The 26,081-nt window shown below is 45.7% G+C and overlaps 10 protein-coding genes across 10 annotated transcripts; 3 read left to right on the plus strand and 7 right to left on the minus strand.

Moving 5' to 3' along the window:
* Positions 1-45: 45 nt before the first annotated feature.
* JR316_0000674 (Peroxisomal membrane protein PMP22) lies at positions 46-1,019 on the minus strand (the record flags this gene model as incomplete). The annotated part of the gene is made up of 6 exons (XM_047886488.1): positions 46-141; positions 200-241; positions 308-367; positions 433-524; positions 578-856; positions 920-1,019. The coding sequence occupies 6 exons, from the start codon at positions 1,017-1,019 to the stop codon at positions 46-48; spliced, it is 669 nt and encodes a 222-aa protein (XP_047754234.1).
* A 256-nt stretch (positions 1,020-1,275) lies between these two features.
* JR316_0000675 (Mitochondrial DNA replication protein yhm2) lies at positions 1,276-2,698 on the minus strand (the record flags this gene model as incomplete). Its single annotated transcript, XM_047886489.1, has 8 exons — positions 1,276-1,291; positions 1,344-1,531; positions 1,583-1,736; positions 1,789-1,966; positions 2,030-2,180; positions 2,235-2,372; positions 2,574-2,590; positions 2,641-2,698. 8 exons carry the CDS (start codon positions 2,696-2,698, stop codon positions 1,276-1,278), a joined length of 900 nt encoding a protein of 299 aa, XP_047754235.1.
* Positions 2,699-3,240: 542 nt separating this feature from the next.
* On the minus strand, positions 3,241-6,634 carry JR316_0000676 (uncharacterized protein; the record flags this gene model as incomplete). The annotated part of the gene is made up of 8 exons (XM_047886490.1): positions 3,241-3,289; positions 3,396-4,276; positions 4,327-4,413; positions 4,466-5,266; positions 5,320-5,571; positions 5,627-6,217; positions 6,275-6,480; positions 6,544-6,634. The coding sequence occupies 8 exons, from the start codon at positions 6,632-6,634 to the stop codon at positions 3,241-3,243; spliced, it is 2,958 nt and encodes a 985-aa protein (XP_047754236.1).
* A 360-nt stretch (positions 6,635-6,994) lies between these two features.
* JR316_0000677 (Acid phosphatase) lies at positions 6,995-8,146 on the minus strand (the record flags this gene model as incomplete). The annotated part of the gene is made up of 9 exons (XM_047886491.1): positions 6,995-7,075; positions 7,130-7,158; positions 7,217-7,340; positions 7,401-7,461; positions 7,513-7,582; positions 7,631-7,768; positions 7,825-7,906; positions 8,024-8,052; positions 8,101-8,146. 9 exons carry the CDS (start codon positions 8,144-8,146, stop codon positions 6,995-6,997), a joined length of 660 nt encoding a protein of 219 aa, XP_047754237.1.
* A 432-nt stretch (positions 8,147-8,578) lies between these two features.
* Positions 8,579-12,429, plus strand: JR316_0000678 (Vacuolar protein sorting-associated protein 18-like protein; the record flags this gene model as incomplete). The annotated part of the gene is made up of 12 exons (XM_047886492.1): positions 8,579-8,591; positions 8,647-8,780; positions 8,845-9,532; positions 9,638-9,688; positions 9,740-9,963; positions 10,016-10,183; positions 10,233-10,430; positions 10,479-10,652; positions 10,702-10,863; positions 10,914-11,491; positions 11,544-11,874; positions 11,926-12,429. 12 exons carry the CDS (start codon positions 8,579-8,581, stop codon positions 12,427-12,429), a joined length of 3,225 nt encoding a protein of 1,074 aa, XP_047754238.1.
* An 85-nt stretch (positions 12,430-12,514) lies between these two features.
* JR316_0000679 (uncharacterized protein) lies at positions 12,515-13,017 on the minus strand (the record flags this gene model as incomplete). Its single annotated transcript, XM_047886493.1, has 4 exons — positions 12,515-12,580; positions 12,632-12,704; positions 12,753-12,881; positions 12,935-13,017. The coding sequence occupies 4 exons, from the start codon at positions 13,015-13,017 to the stop codon at positions 12,515-12,517; spliced, it is 351 nt and encodes a 116-aa protein (XP_047754239.1).
* Positions 13,018-13,380: 363 nt separating this feature from the next.
* Positions 13,381-15,935, plus strand: JR316_0000680 (uncharacterized protein; the record flags this gene model as incomplete). The annotated part of the gene is made up of 2 exons (XM_047886494.1): positions 13,381-14,057; positions 14,117-15,935. The coding sequence occupies 2 exons, from the start codon at positions 13,381-13,383 to the stop codon at positions 15,933-15,935; spliced, it is 2,496 nt and encodes an 831-aa protein (XP_047754240.1).
* Positions 15,936-16,257: 322 nt separating this feature from the next.
* Positions 16,258-20,415, minus strand: JR316_0000681 (60S ribosome subunit biogenesis protein nip7; the record flags this gene model as incomplete). Its single annotated transcript, XM_047886495.1, has 7 exons — positions 16,258-17,197; positions 17,252-17,411; positions 17,525-19,389; positions 19,754-19,830; positions 19,888-20,022; positions 20,073-20,300; positions 20,356-20,415. The coding sequence occupies 7 exons, from the start codon at positions 20,413-20,415 to the stop codon at positions 16,258-16,260; spliced, it is 3,465 nt and encodes a 1,154-aa protein (XP_047754241.1).
* Positions 20,416-21,118: 703 nt separating this feature from the next.
* On the minus strand, positions 21,119-21,981 carry JR316_0000682 (uncharacterized protein; the record flags this gene model as incomplete). The annotated part of the gene is made up of 2 exons (XM_047886496.1): positions 21,119-21,290; positions 21,866-21,981. The coding sequence occupies 2 exons, from the start codon at positions 21,979-21,981 to the stop codon at positions 21,119-21,121; spliced, it is 288 nt and encodes a 95-aa protein (XP_047754242.1).
* A 257-nt stretch (positions 21,982-22,238) lies between these two features.
* On the plus strand, positions 22,239-25,773 carry JR316_0000683 (Nuclear exosome regulator NRDE2; the record flags this gene model as incomplete). The annotated part of the gene is made up of 7 exons (XM_047886497.1): positions 22,239-22,611; positions 22,658-22,749; positions 22,801-23,521; positions 23,571-23,616; positions 23,672-24,475; positions 24,527-25,324; positions 25,581-25,773. The coding sequence occupies 7 exons, from the start codon at positions 22,239-22,241 to the stop codon at positions 25,771-25,773; spliced, it is 3,027 nt and encodes a 1,008-aa protein (XP_047754243.1).
* Between the last annotated feature and the right edge of the window lie 308 nt (positions 25,774-26,081).

Consider the following 26,081-nt stretch of genomic DNA (forward strand, 5'->3'; position numbering starts at 1 on the left):
ATAATTTCCGCCTTTGTCAAGATATGCACGTCTAGTCGTTACCGTCTATTCCTTCCGGTCTTTCTCCTTTGCCTCGCGATCCAACCTCTCTTTCCTGGCAGCTGCCAGCTTGAGTTGTTTAACTCGAACATTAAAATAAGTCTAGGAACAAATTCAAGTTTATATCAGTTTTTAAATTATTAAAGTTGCAGATGCTTACTCCAAGCACGAATTGAATGGCATTGAAAAATGGCACCCATAACTGGTGAAGAAAGGTGAAAAAAAGTTCAGAAAACATGCAAGACAGAATTCAACTAAATTCACATACATCAATGGGCACAAACTTCTGAGCAATCGTCATGGACAATGGAGAGACTACCCAGGATATCTGATGTTAAGTTTAAGCCAATGATGAATTATTAAAGGAGAATCAGACGAAACATTGATGCATACCCTGATCACGGAGAAGAACCCGGCTTTCACAGTCTTGACAACTTCGTCTAGTGAGGTGGCACCATTGATCAAGGCCATAGACCCGAGGAACGCTGCCAGTACATATTAATATGTTTTCGTTACAACAACACACATTCAATCCTACCAGATGTTTGTATCGGGGATATGAGAAGATTGCTGGCAAGGATTTGAGCAATCTTAGCCTTCGCAGAGGTTTTTCCTGCAAATGCTCTCTGGAGCAACCCAATAAGGAGGTGACTTAGCGGTGCAGAGACCAAGAAACCGTAGATAGCCATCTTGACGGCTTTGGCGTCGACATGTGCCTTGGCCAGAATCCGCACCAGAGGCGACGAGTCTTTTGAAACTTTGGCGGGGGTGCCAGCAAGGTTGCTTCCGAGTACCTCCTGCAAGAAACATAATGTACCTGTTTATTCCAGAGGATTATCCAGTGCTGCAACTAAGCCGCGGTAGTTGTGGCCGTAATTACCTGTGGTAATAGACTTCGTCCGAAGAGGATGGAGAGCAAGTTCGGTAAGGTACTTGGCCAGGAGAGGGTGAGTGCCTTTAGATTTGGCTATAGTACTCATGAGGAAGGGTCAGTATGTACGAAGTGAGGGGAGAGCACAGAGCTGGGGTATTTTGAGGGCGCCATACTGTCCTTTTGAATGAATGTGGGGTAGTTACTGACGGATAATTGATGCCGCAGTAGCCGGAATCCCGGAAGCAATTCATGACCTCCTAGACAGGTCTGGACGAAAAAACGGAAGTGGTATAGAGTCTATTATTATTACGGTATAAAACAACGTCCCTGCAAATCTAATGTATGAAATCAATCTCCAGCATCTACTGTTTCTTCACCCTGAAAAGATATATCAGTGGTTTGATACTTTCAAAGCAAGCAGCAGACTCACCAAGCCTTAACATAGTCCGCAAAGGACACCATGCAGATTGTTTGCCAGATACCTAGACCAATTCGGGGGGTAACACCACGGTACAAGCCTTTGATGCCATTTTCCTTGTAGATGAAGCTCAGCGTGTTGAGAATGGTGAGTTTCGCGGGTCGATTAGAGTTAGCGGTACCCTTGGCCATACTTTGCATCTAGGACAAAATACATAAATTGATTTTGATACACGCGATGAAAATTCATACCTCGACACGAATGACTTCGATTGGTTGATTCCATGTGGCCAGAGCACCACCAATTGAGGAGGCAACAATTTTGTCGACGGCGCCGAGTTTTTCCGACTCACCCTTGCCTCGAATTTTACGGATGGAATCTTCTGCAAGGCGAGCAAAACCCATACTGGCATTATGTTAGTTGGGGTGCAATGAATATCTTATATGTGGAGACATACCGAGAACCCCAGTTCGTGCATTGGCGGACAGCGACAGCATTCACACCCTTGTTAACGCCGGCCAAACCCTCGCGACGGTAAATGTCGGCAAAGACTGCCCAGGTCGAAGGGGGTTTGACACCGGTAGCGGCGGTTTTGGCACGGGTGATTTCAGCAGTCTTCATGCATGTTGTGAAGCCTTGAAATCACCTATCAGTCGCGTAGAAATTATGGGACGCGACCTTCAGGATGATGGACGTACCCATAGTCGCGTAAGCCTGTGCAACACCTCCAGTCATTCCTCCCAACAACCCGGCAAATCCAGGGTTAATGCCAGCAGCCAAAGCCGCTGTTTCCACTTCAGAAGCCGCAAAAACTAAGACGGCGCCTTTTGTTGAAGCTTCAATCCAAGCCTATAAAATAAAATGAATCAGACGCGCGTATCACTGTAGAAAAAGGGTGCGTACCCAAGGGATAAGACCTTGGTAGAACCCAGCAACTCCCCCGCGCCCCCAAACTGTTTTACAGGCATTCCACATAGATTGGGACCGATTTGCAGCCATTTGGGTTTTCAGAACCTCAAGAGGTTGACCAAGTGTGGTGACCTGGGTGGAATAAATTAGTTATCATCTTCCCCAATACGACTGAGTCGATGCACTACTCACTTCCTATTGGCAGAATGACGTTAGTGACTGCATGACAATAAATACACGTATGCGAATGTACTCACGAACTATTGTATGCATTTCATAGGGGAGAAAAAGTCAGTGACACGAACCATAAGGTTTTGTCCTCAAGAAGCATACCATGTTCATAATGCCACCTAACGAAGGTGAGCAAACGACAGTATTTGTGAAGTAAGGGCGCACTCACCAACAGCAATGTTGGACCAATTGACGCCCTTTTGACCTGGTTCTGAAGAAACGCCCATGACTGCAGGAAAGGAAAAGAAATGGGGAGAAAGAGTAGGAAGAGAGGTCAAAAGGGAGTTTATACTCGCCTGATTTATGGCGGATTTATTATTGGGGCCGGACGAGATCGGACTTTTGTGGACTTAGCCGAATTTCCACTAACCGCGGACAGGCATTATGGTACGGAACCCAGGTTATCACTTTCTCCTAAACTCGGGATAGTAACAGAGTAGATATCACAAGACAGTCCCTGTTCCGAGTCAAATAGGATGCATATGGCTGCTACAAATACGATGGCGAAGTGTGGAAAGACTAGAAACTAATTATACTAATACTACGGTTTGTGCGAATGTAAGAGAGAGAAATAACGCGAAAAGAAGGTAGGTATAATAAAGAAAGGCTTGCGGTATATTTTTCTGCAAAGCCTTTGCTTAAGAAAAGAAGTAAAAGAATTGCAAGTATCATGACCAGATTCTGGGGCGTCCTTTGGGTAATATTCACAGACTTCAGGGAGGGTCCAAACCGAGATTGTCACTGCACAGCATGTGCTTAGAAATGTCGATTAAGATTTACTTTCGACCTGGCCAAGCCTCTCAAGATCTTCCTTTAATCTATATCAATTGTCAGCATATGGACACACAATAGGTCAAATGAAAAAGGAATAAGAATGGTGCACTGGTACAAAAATACGATAAAGAATATTCGTAACACACATACCGGGTGATCTGTTCTGAACTTTCTTCCTGTTCTTGTTCTAAGTACTGAATTTCCATTGCTTTGCGTGCGATATCCTGCTGTAGTTCGCTCACTTTGACGAGCGCAGACTCTACCTCGTCCCTCGCGAGTTTCATAGCTTTCTCGTGTTCAGCTTGAAGATCGTAAACCTTCAAGTTATGCGCCTCGTGCATCTTAATTAATTCTTCCTTTGTAATTCCTGAATTTGAGGCGGGTATAGTTCCATTGCCAGAGTTTTTGGGACTAGACGTTTGGCGAGCCTCCAGAGAGGCCTTTGCTGTGGCAAGCTCGCCTTCCAAGTCAGAAAGCCGGACAAGTAGGTCTGATTTCTGTTTCGCCAACGTATTCACTTCAGCATCGTGCGCTTCTCGTAGTTTGAGGACCTCGTCTGCGCGACTCTTTGCAGCTTCTTCAAGCTCTTTCACATGTTTTTCGGATAGTTCAGTCATCGAGGACCTTGTGAGGTTGAGCATATCCGTCATTGCAGCAAGGTCGTCCTTGGTATTAGACAACTCTTTTGTTAGACGAGAGATTTCGTTGGCATGCTCAGGTGACAAGCTCGCAGCTGCCTCTGCCTGTGAGCGAGCGGTGTCGCGCTGTTGAGTGAGGGTCTCTATTTCTGAGTTTGAAGTTTCGACAGCGGCTTTGGCCTTAAAAAGGTCATCCTGAGTGGCCTTGAGTTCTAAGTTCAGCGTACTGATTTGCTTCTTTAAGGCATTGATTTCTGAATCCATCAATGATTGGTGTTCAGACTTGAGGTTGTTGATACTTTCTTGATTGGCTTGTTGCAATTGCGCGACAGTGATATCTGCGTTAGCACGGAACACTTTAAGTTCTTCTGAGTGTGCCCTAGCTGCCTCGTCCTTCAAAGGACCGTAAATAGAAGTTACTAAGATGACCATGAAGGAATTACCTTTGCACGTTCAAAGGCTTCTTGCAACAATTTGACATGCTCGTTTTTTACCACTTCAACTTTCGCATTATAAAAAGTTTCTTGGTTCTGGTTACGTATATCATCAGAAATGGACACTTGTCAGATATGCAAAACTTACTTTGAGCTCCTCTGAGATCTTCTCGATATCGGCGGTCAGCGATGCTTGCTGGGCAGCGTGAAGCTCTTGCAATTCTGCCATCTTTTTTGCATGACTCGCCTCACTTTCCAGAATACCCTTCTCGGCTTGTTCTTTGGCCGCCGTCGCTTCCAGTAAAGTCATTTTGAGGTCCTCGAGCGAATTTTCCAACGCTTTATAGCTCTCAGACCTTGTATCCAATTCGGCCTGGTGGCGTTTAACTAGCGCCGCGAGCTCCTCTGCGTGAGAGGCATTCGATTGTTTGGCAGATTCATTGGCCGCATCAACAGCAGTCGTCAGCGTAGCCAACTGACCTTCTAGCATGGTGATTTGCTTTTGTAGGGCGTCTCTTGTATCTTCAAGGTTCTCCAGAACTTCCCTTGATTCCAATATTTCAACCTCAAGCTCGGAGAGTTTGTTGGCGTTGTCCTCCTTCTCGGCTTTGAGTGATGCTACTTGAGCTTGCAAAGCTTCGGTAGCGGCCAGTTGTTCACGAAGTTCGGCTATTTGACTTTCTGAATCTTGCATCGCTTTGGTGTGGGTAACTTTGAGAGCCTCTACTTCCTCTGTGACGGCTTTGAGATTTGCCTGAGCGGTCACAAGGGCTTCATGTTCGATTAATGCTGCTTCCGTTGCTGCGGTACTGGAGAGCGCATTTGACTGTTCGAGGCTCTCCAATTTCTTCTCGAAGGCGGCGAGGTTATCCTTTAATTCCTGAACTTCTGCCTTTAAAGACTCGATCAGGGTATTTTGGGATGAAATCGTCGAGTTGGCCGCCTCAAGCTATCATATATATATAAGCGAGATATAAGCAGACTGATTATGATTAAGCTGACCTGCTCGTTCTTAGTGTCCATGGTAATGGTAAGCTCTTGTAGTGACTTCTGAACATCGCTAAGCATTTTTTGATACTCCATTAACTGGGATTCGGCATCTTTCCTAGCCAGCTCAGACTCCGTCATCGAAGTATCTTTTGATTCAATCTCCTTTAACTTGATATCCAAAGCCTGCTTGAGAGTCTCTATCTGATTTTCGAGTTCAAAAACTTGTGCATTTTTTGATTGGAAAGATTGTGTCGTCTCGGCGAGCTGAATTGAAATAGAAATTTAGAATGGCACGAACGCGTTAAAAAACTCAACTCACCTGTGTACGAAGATCATCCAGAGCCTTTGTATCCTCTTTAACTTCTTTAATTGATGAAATGGAGCCAGCAGTTCTACTTGGTGGTTTGGCGGGTGCTGCGGTACTAGACCGGGATGTAGTCGAGGACCTTGCAGTAACAGGGGGCTTCACGGAACTCACTACGCTGGGGCGCGAGGATGGAGGTGTTTTCTTTACCGATTCCGATACTGATGCACGAGGGCGAGCTGTAGGAGCAGCAGATGCGCCCTTCGTGGAAGCGGACGCGACGGATCCAGTCGGAGAGGCCACTGTGCTACGCACAGGGGCATCGGAAGGTTTTGCGCTCGTAGAAGCCGAAAGAGAGGACTTTACTGGTGGAGAGGCGATTGTCCTTGTCGGAGCAACGGAAGCTCGTCGGGCTGTAGTGGTAGAAGGCGCAGGGGGTTTACTCGATGCGGAAGAGGTGGGCTTTGCCGCAAGGGGATTGGTCGTTAGAGCCTTGCGCATAGCCGGGGCAGCAACTTTGGAGGGGGGCACAGAAGCTGCAGAGGTAGTTGGCTTTGTTCCAGCCGACTTTACCGATCCTGCACCAAACGTACCGGAATTGATGATCTGGAAAAATGGCAAGATATTAAGGCGAGTGCATTCACAGATGCTCAAGAAATGCACCTTTTTTACAGTTGGAGTGGGAGGGCCACCGTTTGCTTTCTTTGGTGGAACAACAGACACAGGACCTATCTTCTTAGTCCCAGCGCCTTCCTTATTATTATTGACAACTTTGACAGGGACCTCAGCAGCAGCCTCGGCGTGAGCTGGCGTCACTTCCTCCAGATTCAAATCGCCGTTCGAGGTTCCTGAGGTTTCTTCCTGGCGAACTAAATAGATGGATTCAGTCAGTATCAGTGGTGTCCATAAAACAATACGCTCCCCAGCCTGACCTGAATCCTCGTGTTCGGTATCAGACTTATCATCATGAGGTGGTAGCTGGTTGTCATGCAAAGATTCGGGTATCGTGACAATTTCAGCCATTATTGAAATCGTAAGGGGAAGGAACGTATTAGTCCAACGTAGTCCTCAGAAGTAATTGCCGAGAGACAGTCCGTTAAGGGTAGTATTACACCAACAAGAACGTGAAATAATTAAAAATGATTGTGGGAACTTGGGAAGGGCATGCAGAACTATGATCCAAAACATACAAATGTAAACAAACGCGTCGCGTATGAACCAGGATACAAGAAACATCTGGTTCAAATAATACAGAATTTACTTGAAGGGTAACACATCGACACTAGATATCAGGTCCCAGATTTATAACGCAAGATATTTTATACAGATGGTCGACGTGGATAGTAATACGAGGGGTAGAAATGCGGATAACATAGGCCCATTTTAGGCACCGGATGCCACAAGATTGAGTCCATTGAGCGCCGGCTCATCGAGGGAGTTATGATTATAGCTTAAGATGGATACCTAAGGCGATATTATAAATCGAATAAATGGTTATTCATGGTTAAGAATGCGCACAGATCCAGGTTCAACATTGAAATGAGTTCCTATTGCCAAAGAGTCAGCAATGAACGTTCAAACGGCCATTTCTAAAAGGAAAGTTACCGAGGCATAGTGGAAAATTAATCCACCGAGATATGAGGACGCGGCTGAAATGCCCATGTGCGACAATAAGAACATCTCGCGTGTGTTTACCTTCTTCCTTATATTCCTTGTGATACTGGCGCACCTGTAAGCAGATTCAACGGCTTCTCATATAAGTGATGGTTGTCATAGATCGTAGACATACTTTTTTAATAACACCATCGACTCGGGCTTGCATATCCTCTACCGACTCTCCTCCAGGACAACTTAAACAACCAAAAATGAATAGATGGCAGATTTAATTAGACCGGACACACCCATCGTTCCAAATCTTCCACCCAGGGTTGATTTTTTGGATTTCAGCGGGTTTTAATCCTTCATACTCGCCTTCCAGCTCATTAGTATCAGTTCTATAGACACTTCATGAAGATTTACCGTAATCCCACTCTCTGACTTCTTCGGTGAGGACGTAATCGGGTTCAACGGTATGATCAAAGAGAAGATGAAACGTTGTGGCAGCTCTTTGACGAGGGGATACTTGGGCCGTGCAAATATTCTTTGGATCGAGAAGACCTATTTATTCGCATGAGCATAGATAATAGGCTCTAGTGTATGAACCAGGAGCTCACGTCCTTCACCCACTAACAGGGGTGCCATTTTCTTAACTTGCTCAACTCCGACGTCAGTGAGAGGGATATCGGATCGTCCTGTCTGGTTGTAAATTGTAAAATCTGAGTTATGTACAAGATATGCCGGGACTCACATGTCTCCTGATAACAGTGTTTTTGTATCAACAGCAGCGAAGAAAACTGAGCATGTTGGTTGTACTTGCCCGTTCTGAGACCACTCAGTCTGGCCTTTGAGCCATTTAGATGTCGATATCAGATTGATAAATGAAATCTCACCGTGTCTGACGACAAACAAGCGGGGAGCTGGACGATGTTCAGCCATGATGGACCAGGGAAGGAACGGAAAACTACAAAGCCATCAAAAACTGGGCAGACTTATATAGCGGGCGCGGCAGGGTTGAACTCGCATCCATATCAAAGTTCACAAGCGGCGTTGAACAAGATCTCAGTGTGAAATAAACGTCACGGCCTCTCCGCAGTTGACCGTGGAGAATGCAACAGATTCATCCTGTTTTCATTTCATTTTCCTGACATCCGGTCCGGATGCCATCCACGCAGTCACATGGCCTTCATTTACGTCCATCCCAATCCTTCAACCTCATTCTTGCAAACTCCAAGCGCTCACCTCTGCGATTCCATCAAGCTTTTGACTGTTTTCACCAGTCCGTGCCTCGAGGCGCCCCATTCTTATACTGAACATTTCTATCCCTTATATCAACTCCAGAGGCTTCCTTTCCCCACCTTGGTCTAGGCAATGTTTGACGACTGTGTGTCATCACCTGGACTTTCCGTACTCGTATTAAACTGTCCTAATCATTCTAGATGTCGAACATGCTGTCGGAGACCATTCTGCTCATGTAGAGTCTGCTGCTCCATTGCCTAAACTCCAGTATGAAGGATTCGAACCTTTGCCTTATGAACCTGATGATGCGCGCGCCAGCATAGAAGACGGTCGGGTGCGCGTTTCAGTACGCTGCGGATGCTCATTTGACTGACTTTCTACATTATGCTCGTCTATAGGATGTCGTATCAGAAGCTAACGCGCCCGTTGCCCCTGTTTTTGAACTGGGCAGAGTTCAATACGCTTTCCCCGCCCCGCTTGTCTCATTTGTTGTCAGCTCTGACATGCTCGCTATGGGACTTGTATCGAATACCATTGTTCTAATTGAATTGTCCCGAGCAGATCAAGTAGTCAAGGTTCAAATTCCTAGGAAACCCACTGAAATGCTAATCTACAAGCTTTTCATGGATCCATCTGGCAAACATATAATCATAACCTCAGAGCAAGCGGAGAACTGGTACCTTCATCGTTCATGGAAAAAGCCACGACAGTTGAAAGGTTTCAAGATGGTTATTGAAAGCATTGCTTGGAATAAAGCAGCACTTCTATCCTCGACTCACTCCACCTCAACCAGAGAAATCTTGATTGGCGCCAGAAGTGGAACGATATTTGAGGCTGTACTGGATGCAGAAGAAGACTTCTTCAAATCTCATGAACGCTATTTACAACCTGTATTCTCCCTCCCAGAACGACACTCAATCACTGGGATCAGATTTGATTATTTCCCTTCCGATCCTAAGCAAGCCCTTGTTCTTGTGACAACACCAACACGTATATACCAATTCTCTGGTACGGTTGATAAGAAGGCAGATGATGCGGGGAGAGTGTTTAGTAGTTTGTTTGCAGCGTATCGCGAAACAGCGCCAAGTAAGTCCATCTTTCGTGTCTTGATTTGTTTGACCAAACTCTCGTCGGTAGAAATTCTGGAGCTTCCGAGCAATTTACAGCATTCAGAATTACATTTTTACACAGTAAATCCCGATCAAGCCATGTCTCTTCCTAAAAAGATGGCCTGGATGACTGGTATGTTTCTTGGGATCTTTCACCATCCAATCTAACGCAGTTGTGCCACAGGACCTGGGATATACCATGGGACACTGAACTTTGAGACTGAGCCTGAAGACCACATAGATGCCGCTGCTCTTCTACCCTATCCTACATTCCCAATGAATGAAAACTCGGAAACCCCACTCTCTTTGAGCCTAACGGAATTTCATTTTCTTCTACTTTATCAGGATAAAGTAGTAGGTATCTGCAATCTCGACGATACAATAACATACGAAGAGTCGCTACCGTTGGTATGTACAGATTTGTCTTTTGTGTACAAACGTATATTAAAACCATTAACAGAAGCCGAATGAGGTGGTTCTAGGACTTTCGGCCGACCCAGTCCGCAGAACTTATTGGGTTTATACAAACCAATCATTGTTTGAACTCGTTATTGGAAATGAAGATCGGGACGTGTGGAAAATATACCTTGAGAAAGGGCAGTTCGAAATCGCCCTTCGATACGCCAAAGTAAGTTTGTTTCGACGTCTTTTTGAATCCATAAAGGCTGACTTTTTAGACTGCCCGCCAACGAGATCAAATCCTATTTGCTCAGGCCAATCATCTATTTTTGAATGCTCAATATTTTCCAGCTGCACAATGTTATGCACATTGTTCTGCCACATTTGAAGAAGTTGCGTTGAAGTTTTTGGATGTAGGAGAGCGCGATTCCTTGCGGTCGTATCTGATATCAAGGCTGGAACGCACACGGAAGACTGTAGGTATTTTCACATTTAACAAGTTATAATCAGCTAATGACTGGCAGGATTTGACGCAACGGATGATACTTGCTACCTGGCTAGTTGAATTTTATCTCAGCAAATGCAATGAGTTGGATGATATCGTTGCATCCGAATCGATATCGCAGGATGTGAACAACCTACAAGCTGAAAGGCTAATTGTAGAAGAAGATTTGCGACAATTTTTCGAGACGTACAAGGTAAACTGAACCTTGCCTTTCGTTTTAACATGCTGATTGGCCCCGCTAGAACAATCTTGACAAAGATACAGTGTATGAATTGATACAGGGTCATGGCCGCACCGATATGTATATATTTTATGCCACCACAATCGGAGATTTCGAGCGTGTCATCGAGCATTATGTCATGGAAGAAGAGTGGGTGAAAGCGATTGAAGTTATCAGCCGCCAGGTATGGAGAAATTTATCTTGGGACCAGTTTGTGATTTTGATTAAAAATAGTCCAATCTTGAACTTTATTATCGCTTCGGCCCTACGCTCATGCACCAAGTCCCCAAAGAGACTGTTGACTCATGGCTTCGTCAACCTTCTCTAAACCCTCTACGTTTGGTACCATCCATCCTTCAGCTTCAACACTCACTTCGAGATCCGCTATCACCGAATCATGCCATCCGATATTTGAACCATATTATTTTTGACCAGAACAACACTTCCCCGACAATACATAACCTTTTGATCACCTTTTATGCCTCCCCTCCTTCCTATACACCGTCAGACGACGATGGTCCATTACTCCGCTTCCTTTCTACTGCTCCATCGGATCCGATAACTGGGAAACCTTATTATGATCTAGACTATGCTCTTCGATTATGCAAGCTCTCTGGGCGAACGCAACCTTGTGTTCATATCTACTCTAAAATGGGTCTTTGGGAAAATAGTGTTGATCTGGCGTTAGAAAAAGGAGATCTGGAGCTTGCCAAAATCAATGCCGATATGCCTGAAGATGACCCATCTCTGAGGAAGAAGCTGTGGTTGAAAATAGCGCGATATGTAGTCCAAGACAAGAAGGACATCAAATCGTACGTGTTTGTTTACTTTCCCATGAATCGTTCATCAACTTTCTATGTCCAGTGCAATGCGTTTTCTTGAAAATGCGGATTTGTTAAAGATAGAAGATATTTTGCCTTTCTTCCCTGATTTCGTAGTCATCGACGATTTCAAAGAAGAGATTGCCCATGCTTTGGAAGGGTATTCTGCTCAGATCGACGCGCTCAAGGCTGAAATGGATGAGGCTACACAGACAGCAGAATCGATCAAGCAAGACATAGCAGCCCTAAAAAATCGGTTTATCACGATTGATGCAAATGAGAAGTGTTCGAATTGTTCCAACCTCCTCTTGTCCCGTCAATTTTACGTGTTCCCCTGTCATCACACTTTCCATGCGGATTGCTTGATTGGTCTTGTAAGTTGCACTTTTCAGTGGCCGAATGTCTGGATTTACAAAGTTCTTTAGGCCAAGGAATACTTACCCCCTCATGCCTTGCGACGAATCATTACCCTGCAAAATGAACTGATGAAAGACAGTCCCAGGACGAGGGGAAATGTCAGCAAACCATCCCTGATGTTAACACAACCTCCAAATGGACGCCAACCAATGACACAACGAACATTACTTTCCGCTAACTTTGGGCCGATTGTAAGCCCACTACAAAATGGGGCGAAGGCCGCAAACATGTTGGGCCGCAGTGTAATGTCGGCAGGAGATAGACTAAGAGACCTCATCATACCCGACGCACTTGCTACCTTGGTATCGTCGCCTAATTGGTTGCCTGGCATCGGAGGAAGTAATCGGTTGGCGAGTGAAGAGAACACGCCAAGCCATAAGAAATTGGAAAGCATAAGGGTAGAACTGGAAGAGCTGCTTTCCAGTAGCTGTCCATTGTGTGAAGGCGTAGTTGCTGGGCTGGACAAACCTTTTATAGCAGAGGGCGAATTGGGCTCGTCTTGGACGTTGTAGTTTTATTGGTACACCCATACACGTATCTTGCTAATACTCTTACATCCTAATGCCAATGCAAAAGAGAAGGCCTGATCAAAATCAATCAATGGTTGATTTTTTTGGTTCTTCCTGCGCGACGACGCATTCTAGCTGCCTTCCGTGCACCCATCTACTTCGTAGTGAGGAATATGGAGAATTTATTGAATATTGAATGACATACCTGAGCTTTAGCCTCCTCCAATCTCAGTTTTTCCTCTTGGATACGTTTTCGTTCTGCTGTGACCTCTCGGCGGCTATGAAAGTGTGAGGGAAGATTACTGCAATTTGAGAAGATAATTCACCGTTCAAGCTCGGCCTTTCTGTCATCCTTGAGCTCGTTTTCTAGTTTTTTAATGGCAAGGGACTTCTGGGTCTTTTGCATGCGGGCTTCCCAACTCTTGGTTTTTACACCGAGTGGGAGGTGCGACCGACTAGACATGGAACTAAATTGGAATTAGATGGACAACAGAGAGAATATGCTTACACAGTAGCGGTCTTACGCTCCTTCCAGGGCTTGCCAGAAACACGGCCATTGGAAGAGGAAGCAAGGGAGACGACCTCGGACATGGTGGATGGAGAGAGAAAAGAAGTCCCACGGTCATATTGATGGACAACTGACTTTGGCGTGCAGAAACGGGCAGACTTGCGCGCTAACGGTTCATTTGATTAAGATTGGAAATGAGAGGACATACTGATTTGATTCAGACATGTACCGGACAGTCAAGAGCTTGGACGGGCTGTCGATGTCGATGAACATTCATCATGCAAAAAGCAGCGGTGATTTTAAAAGGGCCTCACGTTGTGCATGTTTGGAGTCTCGTCTGTGTAAACTGAATTTAGTCCGTTGCTCACTCAGTCTCTCCAGCCAGCGACACCTTCTTTTTTGCGGGAGCCTAGCTCGCCCGCTTTCCTTTCTTTTCTTTTTTAGTTATGTACAGGTCTCCCACTTCTCAAGATACCCATCATGACCACCTTCGCGACCTTCTTGACCAGCGCTCTGCACGCGCGGACATCCAGGGTCGCTTTTCCAGTGCTGATTCGGAGTACACAGATACACCCTCCGTCTACAGTCGCACCAATTTCTCCCCTCGGGTACTAGACCATGGCGGCCAGGATCTGTATCGCGACCAATGCGATGGCCCAGAGCCAATCTCGCCGTATTTGTCCCGGTCTAAAGGCGCACATAATCGGGTCCAAGGCCAACCCACTAGCATGCTCGGTCTCGTCGAAGATAGTCGCTTTTCATCCGCTCTATCGGGGAAAAATGATGACGAACAACCTTATGCTGGTGAAGAGGACGAAGTCGAAACAGATACTCGAATGAGCTATCTTGGGCCGAAGATGCGCTTTCATTCCCGCGCGCCTTGGGAGATGGAAGGAGACACGCTCGAAGAAGAGGACGATCTGGACCAGCCTTCCCGCCATTTCCAACAGGGCCATTTGTTTGGTCGCTCCTCTGGGTCCAAGTTTGACTCTTCCCGTTCCTCTAGTCCGAGGCCAAGTTTCAATAGCCGTCCTAGCGGTGAATCCTTATATTCCCAGATTCCACCCAAACGATCGTTTGAAACTATTAACTCCCAAATGTCATACCCTAGAGGCGCATTGTAGTACGCTTCTTTAATGCTCTATTTGATTTCTATCCCTGACGTATCTTGATCGGTTTCAGCGCGTTAGCCCAGGAAAGTCTGTCGACTAATTCTCTTACTCGACCTGCTCTTCCAACAAAGGAAAATAAAGACACAGTCCGTAACAAATTCTCCTTTGGAAGGCTCAAACCGGATCCTCCTGCAGTCTCCTTGCCCCAATCCCCGATCCGTGGTCGATTTCCTACATCTCCCGGAGCTCATGAACAACCATCTTTCAAATTTGAATCACACACTCGTTCCAATAACACATATTATGCCAACAAGAGTTTTGCTAACTCTACTCAAGAATCAATGCATCCATACGCCAATCCCGATCTCGTTGTATCATATGCTGATGACGATACAGAAAATTTTACCTCCCAAAGTGTACAACATCCTAGAAACGATTCTAGTATCACCATTATGGAATCTTCGTCGACTGATTCCATGATCAAGTCTAGTTCACGCGCAACCTTGACTCCCGACACATCAGTCAATTCAATAAGTTCGAAGCATCGCGCTTCTTCTATTCTGACGAAAACTATCTCCTCTCCTGTACCTGTTTTAGGTTCATCTCAACGAGTTGATTCGGTGGTGTCTGACACAAACAGTATCTTTTCCCTACAACCATCTGTAAATAACCTTCCAGGTTGGACAGAGCGTAATACTCCGCCCACGTTCTCCCTTATCTCTCTGGAGGAAGCCAGAGCACAGCGCACGCGAAGTTCTACTGTCACTGTACCGACAAAAGTCTCATCTTTGACTGGCGTGGTAGAATCTTCGACGTCATTCCCATATGGAGATATAGAAAGTGCGACTAACGATTCCACCCCATTATCCCGGACACGAGCTCGTTCTATAAGTGCTGGTGCTAAAGCCAAGAATGCAATCCAGGGTTCTTCCAAGCCACAGCGACGTGATTCAGCGTCTTCCAGCGCCCATCAGATCCCCGCTGCAGCAACCGGTACGCCAGGAACTAAAGGTTTGAAACATAAGAAAAGTGGCTTTATGCGTCTCTTCAACGGTGGAAAGTCCCTTGAAAAAGAAGAGCAGAACAGTCCTCCACCTGTGCCATCGTTACCTGAAACCGTTGTTCCTCCCCAGCTTGTCCAGAGGACCCCAAAAAATGTTCTTCATCGCATTCCAGTACCTAGCCTTCCACCAACTTCGACTGCTTTTGAAAACTCTTTTTCGGAGCCAAGTGAGAGGGATTCATTGAAGCTGAATCTTAGCCCCAAGCGCACCCCCCCTCCTTCCCTCTCTATTAATACAATCTCTCAAGGGGTCACCTCTAGGTCGTCAACCTCTGATCTTCTTCCATTCCAACGGCCGTTTTTAAACGAACAACCCCAGAGTGCACCAGCCCATGTTTCTGAGTTCCCAGCATTGAGATTACGTCCTGTTTCAACTTTATTCAGTGACCACTTCAAAGACCATATCGTCACTGGGGATTCGAGGTCGTCTGACGAAACAACGGATTTGGACACGCCTAGATCTCCGAGCCCCGGTGGCTTGATGTCGCCTGTAACGCCTGCCTCTGCTTTGAATAGCAATAACGATAAAAATCAAGCGTCTTTGCTCTCTTCTGAAGAAGATTCAAAGCTGAGGGCCCTTCAGGAGGAATTTGATTCATCGAAACAGGCGTGGCAACGTCATATCTGGGAGTTGGAGGGACAAGTCCGCGATTTGAAATTGGAGCTAGCAGAGAGCAAGACAAAAAATACTGGGGAATATTGTCATTCTTGTGGAAGAGGCGTCAGAAAGGAGTTTGTCACCCCTACTTCCACGGCAGGCAGTATTCTCAATAGACCCAGAGCACGTACGGGGGTATCCTCTCGATTCGGCAATGCATTACCTTGACAAATGAGCAACCATTAGGTTACTCGCAGTTTCTGGCTTGTTACCCGGGCAGGAATTGTATCATTATTAACGTTGGTTTATTTCCTATATATCCCGGCCTCTAAACTTCCCGGCTTACTATTCTAAACAGCAATGTTTTACTATCCTTTATTCTTGTTGTACTGGCCTTTTATCATTCCTAATTTGATACCTCTATTTTTCTATAAGTAGGCGCTGGAAAAAGGTGTTCGTATGTCACTCGTTTGATTTCAATTTTTGATTTGTTTGTTTTATGAGTTAGTTCTTTGACTATATAATATCATTATACCTGTTTATCTGTTTGCTAGATACCCTCATCGGCACCAATTAGCCATCCAATGCCCTTTGACAATACCCTTGAAGCCTGACTTGAGACATCCTCTCCATCGGTCCTTCGAGAGCTTTCACTTCGCGGTGACCCTCTTCCATCAGTATCTGATACTTGAGATCGAGCGCGATGTCCAACCCCAAAAGGAAAATTGGCGGCCACAGATTTAAAAGTCCTGCTAGCCAGGGCAGCTGCATCAGGAGTACTCAACAATGGAGGCGAGGGCACGTGGAAATCTTGGAGTCTAGCGCGTAAAGAAGATGCTACATTGCCAGGTACATTGTCCGTTTTACGGGAATTTAGAACCGTGTCCCCAGTGCGCCTTCGTTGAAGTTTTGCTTCATGGGCCTGACTATTTTCTCTTTCCAATTTGCGCCAGGCGGACAAAACTTCGTTTATTTGATCGGGAGGGCATAGTTCCAAAGCATACCCCAGCAATGTCATTTTCTTGGGAAGGTCATCGTATTCTTGCTGACGACCAAGTTGGTAACAGGCGATCCAACAAACTTCCGATGCTTCTTTCACTCGGTCGTCGTCTGAACCCATTGTAGTCATGTGTCGAAGCTCCGTGACCGTGCGCACCATACGTTCATTGTTCTCATAAGCACGAGTAAAGTCTTCTGCTTGAAGAGCAGTATCCGCTAGCATAGCTAATACTTTGACTTCTGCAACTGAGTCACCTGCGTAACCCAGTTTATTAGATAGCTCCAGAATAACTTGCGCATGCTTGTATGCATCGGCATTGCTGGAAATAACACGAGAAACAAGGTTAAGTCTATCCTTTGTGAGGCGAATTTCCAGGGGTGTTATCGTAAGACCATGTTTGGAAGGGACGTTGAAGGAACAAATGCGGGAAGTAGCCTCAATAAAATCTTTTTCTTTGACGATAGTATCCGATGAATGAGGTACTTCCAGGCTAAGAATATATCAGACGATAACATTTTGGTGCATCTTTGAGAAATCTACGTACCAATCATACGCAAGTTTCATATCTCCTACCTTATAGTTGCCAGAATTTGCATTATCATAAAACTCGCGAGAGCACGAAAGACAAACGGATTCAATCGTCTCGGCGTTGAGCGTTAGTTTATGATGCGGGCCGTATAACATCCGTTTGGCAATCTCGAAGTCTAAAAAAATACAATTTAGCGAAATGGCAGAAAATCAGAGTGGCCGTCCTTACTGCCTGTGCTAAGCAATCCAGTGAGAAATATACTCTGCATTTCATCGATAGATAACAAACAGAATGCGCCTCTCGAGTTTGGATCGCCTCCACCTGTAAGTTTTTCCATATCTCCTAATAGCCATTCCCAATCTTCAATTCCGCTGAGTTTGTCGTATTTACCTCCTGCGCGCCTTGCCATTCTGTTAGCCCATGCCCTCTGCTCTTTGATATCTCCGCTGCTCTGAAGAAACCATCGGAGAGGAGCAGGAACACTCCACCGAGATAAAATTTCTCCCGACTCGAGGTGAACATCAAGGATATCCAGAGCCCTGGACAACGAGGTGAACGGCAAGGGTTGGAAGAATAGAAGTAAATCGCTTGCTGAGCACGGTGGTTGATTGGTGCTTGGAGTAACAAATGCCCCTAAAGATGCCACTGTTGTGTCTGCAGCCTCCTCGTCGCTGTTTACATCTCTGGAAACGTCCCACACAGGCAAGCATTCAAATATACTGCTCATTATGGACCATTCAGTGAGACTGTCGCTCGCGTACAGAAGCGCAAGCGCAAGACGAGCCATGTCTTCGTCATCTTTGATAATTCTTTGAGAAGTGGGAAGTGTAGGCTTCGATGCGTTGAATATAGCCGCAGCAAGTTCAAGGGATGTTGATAAGACATATTGATGAAGAATGCGAGTCGGAAGGGAAGGATCTGGTATGCCAGCACGTTCTGCCCTAGCTTCCAGGACGAAAAGATATGGCATAACCAGCCTAGAAATGTCGTAAGCGATGGTTTCTGAAGTCGAGTTGGCCAGATAAGCACGAACGACAGCGAGTGCATCCATGGAGTACCATTGATCAAGGGTCCAGTCACTATCAATATTGGGTCCTTGGGGTGCGTCATAGACGAGTCGCGAAAGAAGACTGAGTTCTTCTCCAAGTTCGTCAAGTTGGGGAATGCCTTGTGATGCGCCGTGTTGAACCATGGCTAAAGCTAAATCAATGGCGCCGGTTGACTTTATCACAATGTTAACACGATTCTTATACCAATTAGAAAGTTCTTCTGCAGTAAGGGGTCCCGCGATTCCGCTAAACGAGACTTCTTCGTTAATCTGGTTTGTAGGTAACGAAGAAATCTGAATCTGAATGGCTTCCTGGACATCAGGTAGTTCCGATATATCTCGAGTCTTTCTCCAGCTATATTCCTGCCATACTGCTTCTCTGTACATGGATGCATCTAGCGACGGCAGTATACTGCGACATGTTGACGGATGGATGTGTTCTGGAATGCAATCGAGTATCTTGAAACGACAAGGCCAAAGAGCCGTTCCATGCTTCTCACAAAGAACTCTGAGAGCATCAATTGCTTCCAGGGAGGCTAACTGGCAAGCAGACCATAGAAGGTCATTTTGAAGGAAGTCAGCCAAGCACAAGGGAGGTGGTCCAACAGAATTTGGTAGTGGTGTGGGTTTGCTAGTGGGACCAGGATTTTCATCTGCCCAAGGGTCGTCTTCCCATTCAGCGTCCGTTTCTTCAACTTGTGTTTGCACACCTCTGGGAAACTGCGCCTCCATTTCGACATAGGTGTTAAGTCTGTCGAGTCGTTGAAGGAGGATTTGTCGGAAATGGCAAAGAAGTGCATCGGTAGGCGAGGATTTGAAGTGAAGGTGCATTGCTTCGAGACTTCCGTTAGGGGACAATGGTTGCGGCGGTGACGCCTGTGCAATTATGTCGTTACATCTTGCGACAACCCGTTCTGTGCGCGATATGCCGAGGGTTAGTAGAGCGCGTTGAGTAGGCGTGTCATTCAATAAACGGTCTACGCATGCTGAAACAACCCATAGATCATCATGAATACGGCCGAGAATATTGTCGACATTCTCGGCAGTAAGTTGGTCATTGTTGAGGGCAGTCCATGAAGTCGTTGAAGGAAAAAGCATGTCGTTGCTGGTTAGGGTTCATAATGCTCAAGAACACGACAACGCCCAGTGTATCATCATTCCCATATTTGGAAAGTCTACTAAAGTTACAGCACCATGTGTCCTGCACGCGATTTTTTGGCGGTCTACCACAGTTGAGCACTTCCGACTGGGTAAAAGTAAATGTACAGTGATATAAAAGTGTCCATCTAAGTCTAACCCTCAAGATAGGTATGAAAAACGAAAATCAAAATAGTGTATCCTAGTCATGTTAGACCGTCATTACTCGCGTTTCAACGAGTGAAAACTCATACCTCGTCGCGTAAGTATTCTCCAACATCACTGAAAAGCCATCAGTAAGCTGAAAGTGCTACATTAGTCAGAAAACATACGCTTGATGGAATACAATAATCGCAGTGGGATCCAGTTTGCGTGTGTCCACTGTCGATCGGGCTGTTACTCCAAATCCCTTCAGGTATAATAATGATCGGTAAATACGATTCGCAACCAAGCGAAGTCGACGTACTAATGGTATATCTTTCATACTGTAGACAACGACACCTTGGTGCTCTGGTGTGTCCTCCGTAATTTTTCCCAGATGCGCCTTCACTACATGGTTTCCGTAAAGGAAAGGCATCTCTCCGTTAGGCTTGATCCAGATCTGAAAGCACCTTGATTAATTGCTCGGAAATTTTCAGTAATAATTCTTACCTTGTATTTGGCATACTGGGCAACATAATCTAGAGAAGTAATGTGCAACTTAAACTTGCCACTTTTGCTGAACTTGCCGAAGCAGGTTCCAAGGCTAACAAGGTTAGGTCTCGCAACAGAGATTCCAAGACGCATTGATGACTCAGAGACGTAGTAAACACGGTCTCTGTGTAATCTGAAGCAGTACGGTTCGTCGGGGCGGTCAATGAGATGAACAAGATTTTTGCCCTGGTAGTCAATTTGTATGAGTGATGTAGCAAAGAAGGATGACAGAAAAACAAACTATGTAGTTAGCAAGTTTGGTGAAAACCGCCTTGGATTCTTCTTCTGTGAGGGGCCGCATATTGGTGACAATGTTCTCTCAACCTCAAAAAAAGAAATGCTAAGGACCGTGTCAGATTACGTAATGATGTACGTGACCATGTCCTTCGGTCCGTTGCGGGGTCATAACCTCCGCGAATGCCCTCAATACGCAGAGGCACGATAAGAATTACAGAAAGTCTCGAAATACATATTCCTACCGGACATACTAGGGACCGTCCCTGGCATAAAAGCAGATAAAAGCACTATCATCCTTTCTAGCAACCTCCGGAGCGTACACTCGCACTGGTACCCGATCCACCCCTCCCAAACCTCCGATGAATCAGACCCTGACCTATGACCCGAATGACAAACAACCACACGCTACACTCCTCTCCATTCCAACAACTTCTCGATGCACTTCCTATTCTACAGAGCAGATTTTTTTATAATAGTCTCCCTTTCACCTATATTCCTTTCTATCTAATATTTTCTCTATTCTCCTTATAAAAACGCCACACAAACCATTAATAATGCAAACATACACCTACAGCTGATCCTCTAGATAGACAAATCCTGATACTTAGTGCATAGTAGATACCCTAGCGTAGAAAGGTGAGGAACGCTCACCCGTGCGTCTTAGCACATAGATTGCTTGCTGCACGATAATAAATAGATTACAAAAAAAACGTTACAAAGCTTAGAATAGCGATAGTAACTAGTAAGTGAACAATATAAAAGTCAGACTACTTATTGCCGACTGGTTGGTTTTCGTACTGCGGTTTCTCTGCCTGTGGCTGTGATCGTGCTACAGATTCTTTCATCGTGGAGGATGAGAGGAGATTATAGGCGGGTCCCCAAAAGTCGAACCGTTCTTTGGTCTCTCCCGTGGGGTTCAAAATACCTGACCACCCTTCTCTGCGAAGGAGAATGGCAAGACGGAAGAAAAAATATGAAAATAGTCCAAACGCCGTGATGATTGCGGTGACACATAATATCACCAGAAGAACAAATGCAAGGGCAATACCTGGAATATCAGATGTAAGATAACCGGTCCTAGCAAGTTTCAACGTTCAACGAAACATACATAAGCCAAATATTATCGCTGCTGCGGCCAGGAGTGCTCCACCCAATGCAAACATGATAAATGAAGTGATTATGAAAAGAGAAACACCGCTGTGTGGATATTAAGTGTCGCGTTATCCCTGACAAACATGCCATCGTACACAAAAGATATCACAGGACCAAAGCTAAGTGTTGAGAATATAGCAAGGAATGTCTGTGGCAGCTGCGCGTAAGTCAAGATTCACATTGAGAAACGTCAGACTAACTGCTGAGATTGGGCGCTCAACCCAGAATGTGCGAGCAACCTGCATCATAGGCTTCACATAATCTTGCTCCAGTCTATCCGCCACCACGGTAAGTTTGCCGTTTCGCAGTGTATGGGTTTGAAGTTCAAGGTTTTCAGGACTCAATAATTCAAATTCACTGACCGCTTTGAATAATTCCTAACCAATGAAACTGTGTTATCAAACTGCGAGGATAGTTCCTCTTGATCCTTGGAGTCCTCGGCATAATGAGAAGATTTATTGTGTACGGCGGTGTCCATTTAGAGGGCAGAATGAACAAATATTGGCAGCGAAAATATTGCGGGGGAAGTAATTTGTCAATAACGATTCGCGGGGGACCCCAACCTTGACGTCACTAATTATAAAATATAATTTATTCTAATTGTGATTGGTCGTCTAAGATCACGTGATCAACAGGCAAGCACACACTTCCACCTTAGAAGAATATAACGTGCTGTGGTCAAAAGCGTACTCTTATGATAATTCTGCATTGAGCCGTGGACAAATAACATCGATCATGTCTGCTCCCTCTTTTTCATCCTTTCCGCCATCTTTCTCATCTTTCCCCGACCTGGAATCAGGACCCAGCGACAACTTGTCGTCAGAATCTAAAAAGGCCGGTAAAGAGAAGACAAAAAAGAAGCATCATGATGAACCTAGGAAATCACGGCGAACTTCAAAAGAAAGAGAAACAAAGCATGATAGTGGGCATCGCAAGTCAAGACCAACCAAAGAGCATACATGTGAAGATTCCGCTCATACTGATTCAAAGGGTACAGAACCATCAAAAGCCAAAGTTCTATTTTACTCTGACTACAAGGGGGATATCTTAAATGTCCAGTATGGTGGACCACACAGCGGAGACATTCCGAAATACCGAATGGTCTCTGGTATGTTGTGCAGTTCTTTTGGACTTGACAACTAATAATAATGTAGGCGGAAGAAATGTACTCGGTCTCCCTGAGAGCTTGATCGTCCTTCGACGGAGAGGAAGAGGGGCAGAGGTAGGCTTACGCACTCTACAAAAAGTCAGTAAGTTTTGAGGCCATACCGCATTGATATGTCTGAACTTTTACCAGACAGCAAGTCTAAGCACCTCAGCCTCTCGAATTTTACTATCAAAACCTCCTTCCAGACGTCTCGTACCGTCTTCCCGACGAGATACATACCAAGAGGTCGATGGCGTAATCACTTTTTCTTCTCGAAAAACACCAACTGGCGCCGACCCTTCATATAAATCAATACCGAAAAACGACGTGGAGAGCTCAGAGAATTCATCGTCATCCGAAAGCGAAGATGATCTCAGCTCCGAGGAAGATAGTGATACCCCTACACTAACCGCGCATCAGGAAACTCTAAAGGCACTCCAACAAGAAGTTGAGGCCCAACCTGATGCAGGTGATAAATGGCTCTCTTTGTTAAACCAAACTGTGTCAACGATACCCATTACTTCTAAAAATGCAACAAAAGCACGGTCTGAAATTTCTGTATCCATTCTCGCGCGCGCCATATCAGCTTCACCGCAGAATATCCGAAACAGAAGCTTACGATTGAGCTATCTGAGGGCTGGAGAAGAAGTCTGGCACGAGACCAAGGTTAAGGCAGAATGGGAAGAGGCGTTGAAGGTGGAAGATACTGAACTTCAGGTTGAATGGTTGGAATGGAAAATTCGTACAGGAAATGGCGGTATTGATGGTGTTGTTGACGCTGCTGTACGAGTCTTGGATGGAATAGGTTCAAAATCTGAAATCGCAAAGGTTCGGGTATTGTACCGCGTTGCAGTGGTCATTAGAAGCGCAGGTTTGTCGCCCGTGTCTAACATGTTTTCATTGCCTCACCTGTCATTTAGGGTATACTGAACGAGCCTTTGCAATGTTTCAAGCTCAGGCAGAATTGTGCGTGATGCACCCTATTTTTCTGACATGCATTTTGAAAGTCATCAATTTATAGAAGTTTCAACTTGCCTCCTGCTCTTGCTAAGTTGCCATTCCAAACGCAGCTCACTGAACTAGAGGAGTTCTGGGAGTCCGAATATCCCCGTATTGGAGAACCTGGTGCCAAAGGGTGGAATTCATGGTACTCATCTAAGCCAGACGAACGTTTTCAAACTGTTTCTTCCCAAGTCAAGCCTCAAAATGTTGCAGACTTGGATATGTATCGTCAATGGGCGAAACAGGAAATCCTCTTTGATCGCTCATCGTTCCTTCCTCAGAGGTCGGACTCCAATTCTACAGATCCTTATTCAATGGTGCTATTCAGTGATGTGCGTCCTATTCTATTGGACCTGAAAACCCGTGATGCGAAGCATGCGTTTCGTATGGCCTGGTTATCTTTCTGTGGACTCAACCTTCCAGGGTTTCATCTATCAGATACAGATGAAGGGAATTGGGATGATCGATGGAACCTGCACTATTTGACGACTCCGCAAAATTTGGAGCGCATTTTCCCTCCGAATGAGGATCGCCGCATTGTTTTAAATGATGCAGTAGCGGGGGTGGTGATAGGCAGAGAAAGATTCTACAATTCCCCTTTCGGTCCCATTCGGTGTTGGGGGAAAGAGGTTTCTCGGCCTCTTGATCTAGCATCTTCAGAGCCTGGAAAGGTTTTGAAAAGGGGTATTTGGTCAACCGAGGATATATCACATCTTGATGAGGAGTTTGTGCGGCGTCTATTTGCTGGAATGAGGGTACTCAAAGATGACCTTGAGTGGGACCTTTTGGCACTGGCATTCGAATTATCCATAAACCCTAAATCGTAGGTCATATTCGTTTGTTTTCTATGACCTAGGGGTTGACGTTTGCACAGTGCAACCAAGTTATCTAAATTCTTTCTTTCCACCAATCAAGATTCGTTGGGCTTGTGGGGAGCACATTGCCAGCTTGAAAGATTACGTGGCCGGATTGATGATGCGCGGAAAGTCTATCAAACTGTGCTCGTCGCATCGAAGCTCAATAACATGAGAAAGGAGGCCAGCCAATTGTGGTGGAACTGGGCAGAAATGGAATGGCTATCGAACAATAACCAGCAAGCTCTGGAGGTTATTCTCCGATCAGTAGGTCTGGAAGGTTCCTCAACCCGTATCACGATCTTGCGCGCCAAACGATCCTTGGAGGAGTTAGCAGAAGCAACCAGGCAAACAAACGGTTGGAAAGACCAGGAAGCTTGGATCGAGTTGCGTGCGTTGGTGGAAATTATTGAGGGACATGATCCGAGAGCCGCGATTTCGGTCTTTGACAAATACCTCTCGTCCGAGACCGACAAAAGTAGCGCGGAAAGTCTAATGACAGCATCACTGGTCATGGTCTACAGCTATGGGGTAATCCTAAGGAACACGATGCCTCCAGCTGTTCTGAGAGAGCGTGCACATCAAGCATTCCAGCAATATCCCAGCAATTCCATTATTTTGGGTATCCTTCTTGCAGCAGAAAAGGGCCAAGGTGTGTGGGGACGCGTAAGAAGTATGCTGGGAGGAAACGATGGCAAGGTAAAGGATGTTGCGCGCAGAGCCGAAGAAGTATGGATGGCTGGGTGGGAACGTGGAAGGTGGATGAGTGAAGTGGAGCGCACTAGAAATGGTCTCGCGGCAGCTGTGGAACACGAACGGTGAGTACAACAGTAGAAACAAATGCTTTGGTTCTGAATAATACATCAAGGACGAGATACAGCGCAATTATATGGAGGATCTATATTGAATTTGAGATACGAGTCCACGAACTGCAAAGAGCAAAGAAACTGTTGTTCAGGGCAATAGGAGAGTGCCCTCTAGTGAAAGGCGAGTACAAAGGCGATGGTGTGAGTAGTACGATGCACTGACGAGACATGCAGAATTGTATCTGTTGGCATTTGGCCCGCTGCGCAGCGTGTTTGATCGGCACGAGCTCAACGGCCTTGGAGATGCAATGGCAGAGAGGGGGATTCGCCTGCACCAAGGATTAGAGGAAGCCCTGGAGGGAGTTGATATGGAGGAGGCACCGCAGACATCGAGCGATGAGGATATGGAGGATGAGATAGAATACAATGCTCACGAACTACGGCGGCTGAAGCCCTATTAATTAAATTAGTATATAGGGGTATGTGTGACGAGTGACAAAGTAGCGTGACAGGATAGTTTGTACGCTCTGTTTGTGTCTCCTTTCTGTACTCGAATTTGTGTCACCAGCGCCTGAACAAGGCTTGGTTCGTTATTCTTCTCCTGTATTTCTCCGTAATCGACTGTCATTCTCCTTTCCTTGCCATTCAAACCTCATTTTTTTCAGTATTCCGCTCTTTACCTCAACTTTCAACGCTGCACCCCACGTTCTACAACTTGCAGCCAGTATTACCAACAACTTGCTTTCTCCCAGCAACATTATCTAAAGAC

The sequence above is a fragment of the Psilocybe cubensis genome, chromosome 1 (assembly GCF_017499595.1).
Source record: "Psilocybe cubensis strain MGC-MH-2018 chromosome 1, whole genome shotgun sequence".
Taxonomy (NCBI): Eukaryota; Fungi; Basidiomycota; class Agaricomycetes; order Agaricales; family Agrocybaceae; genus Psilocybe; species Psilocybe cubensis.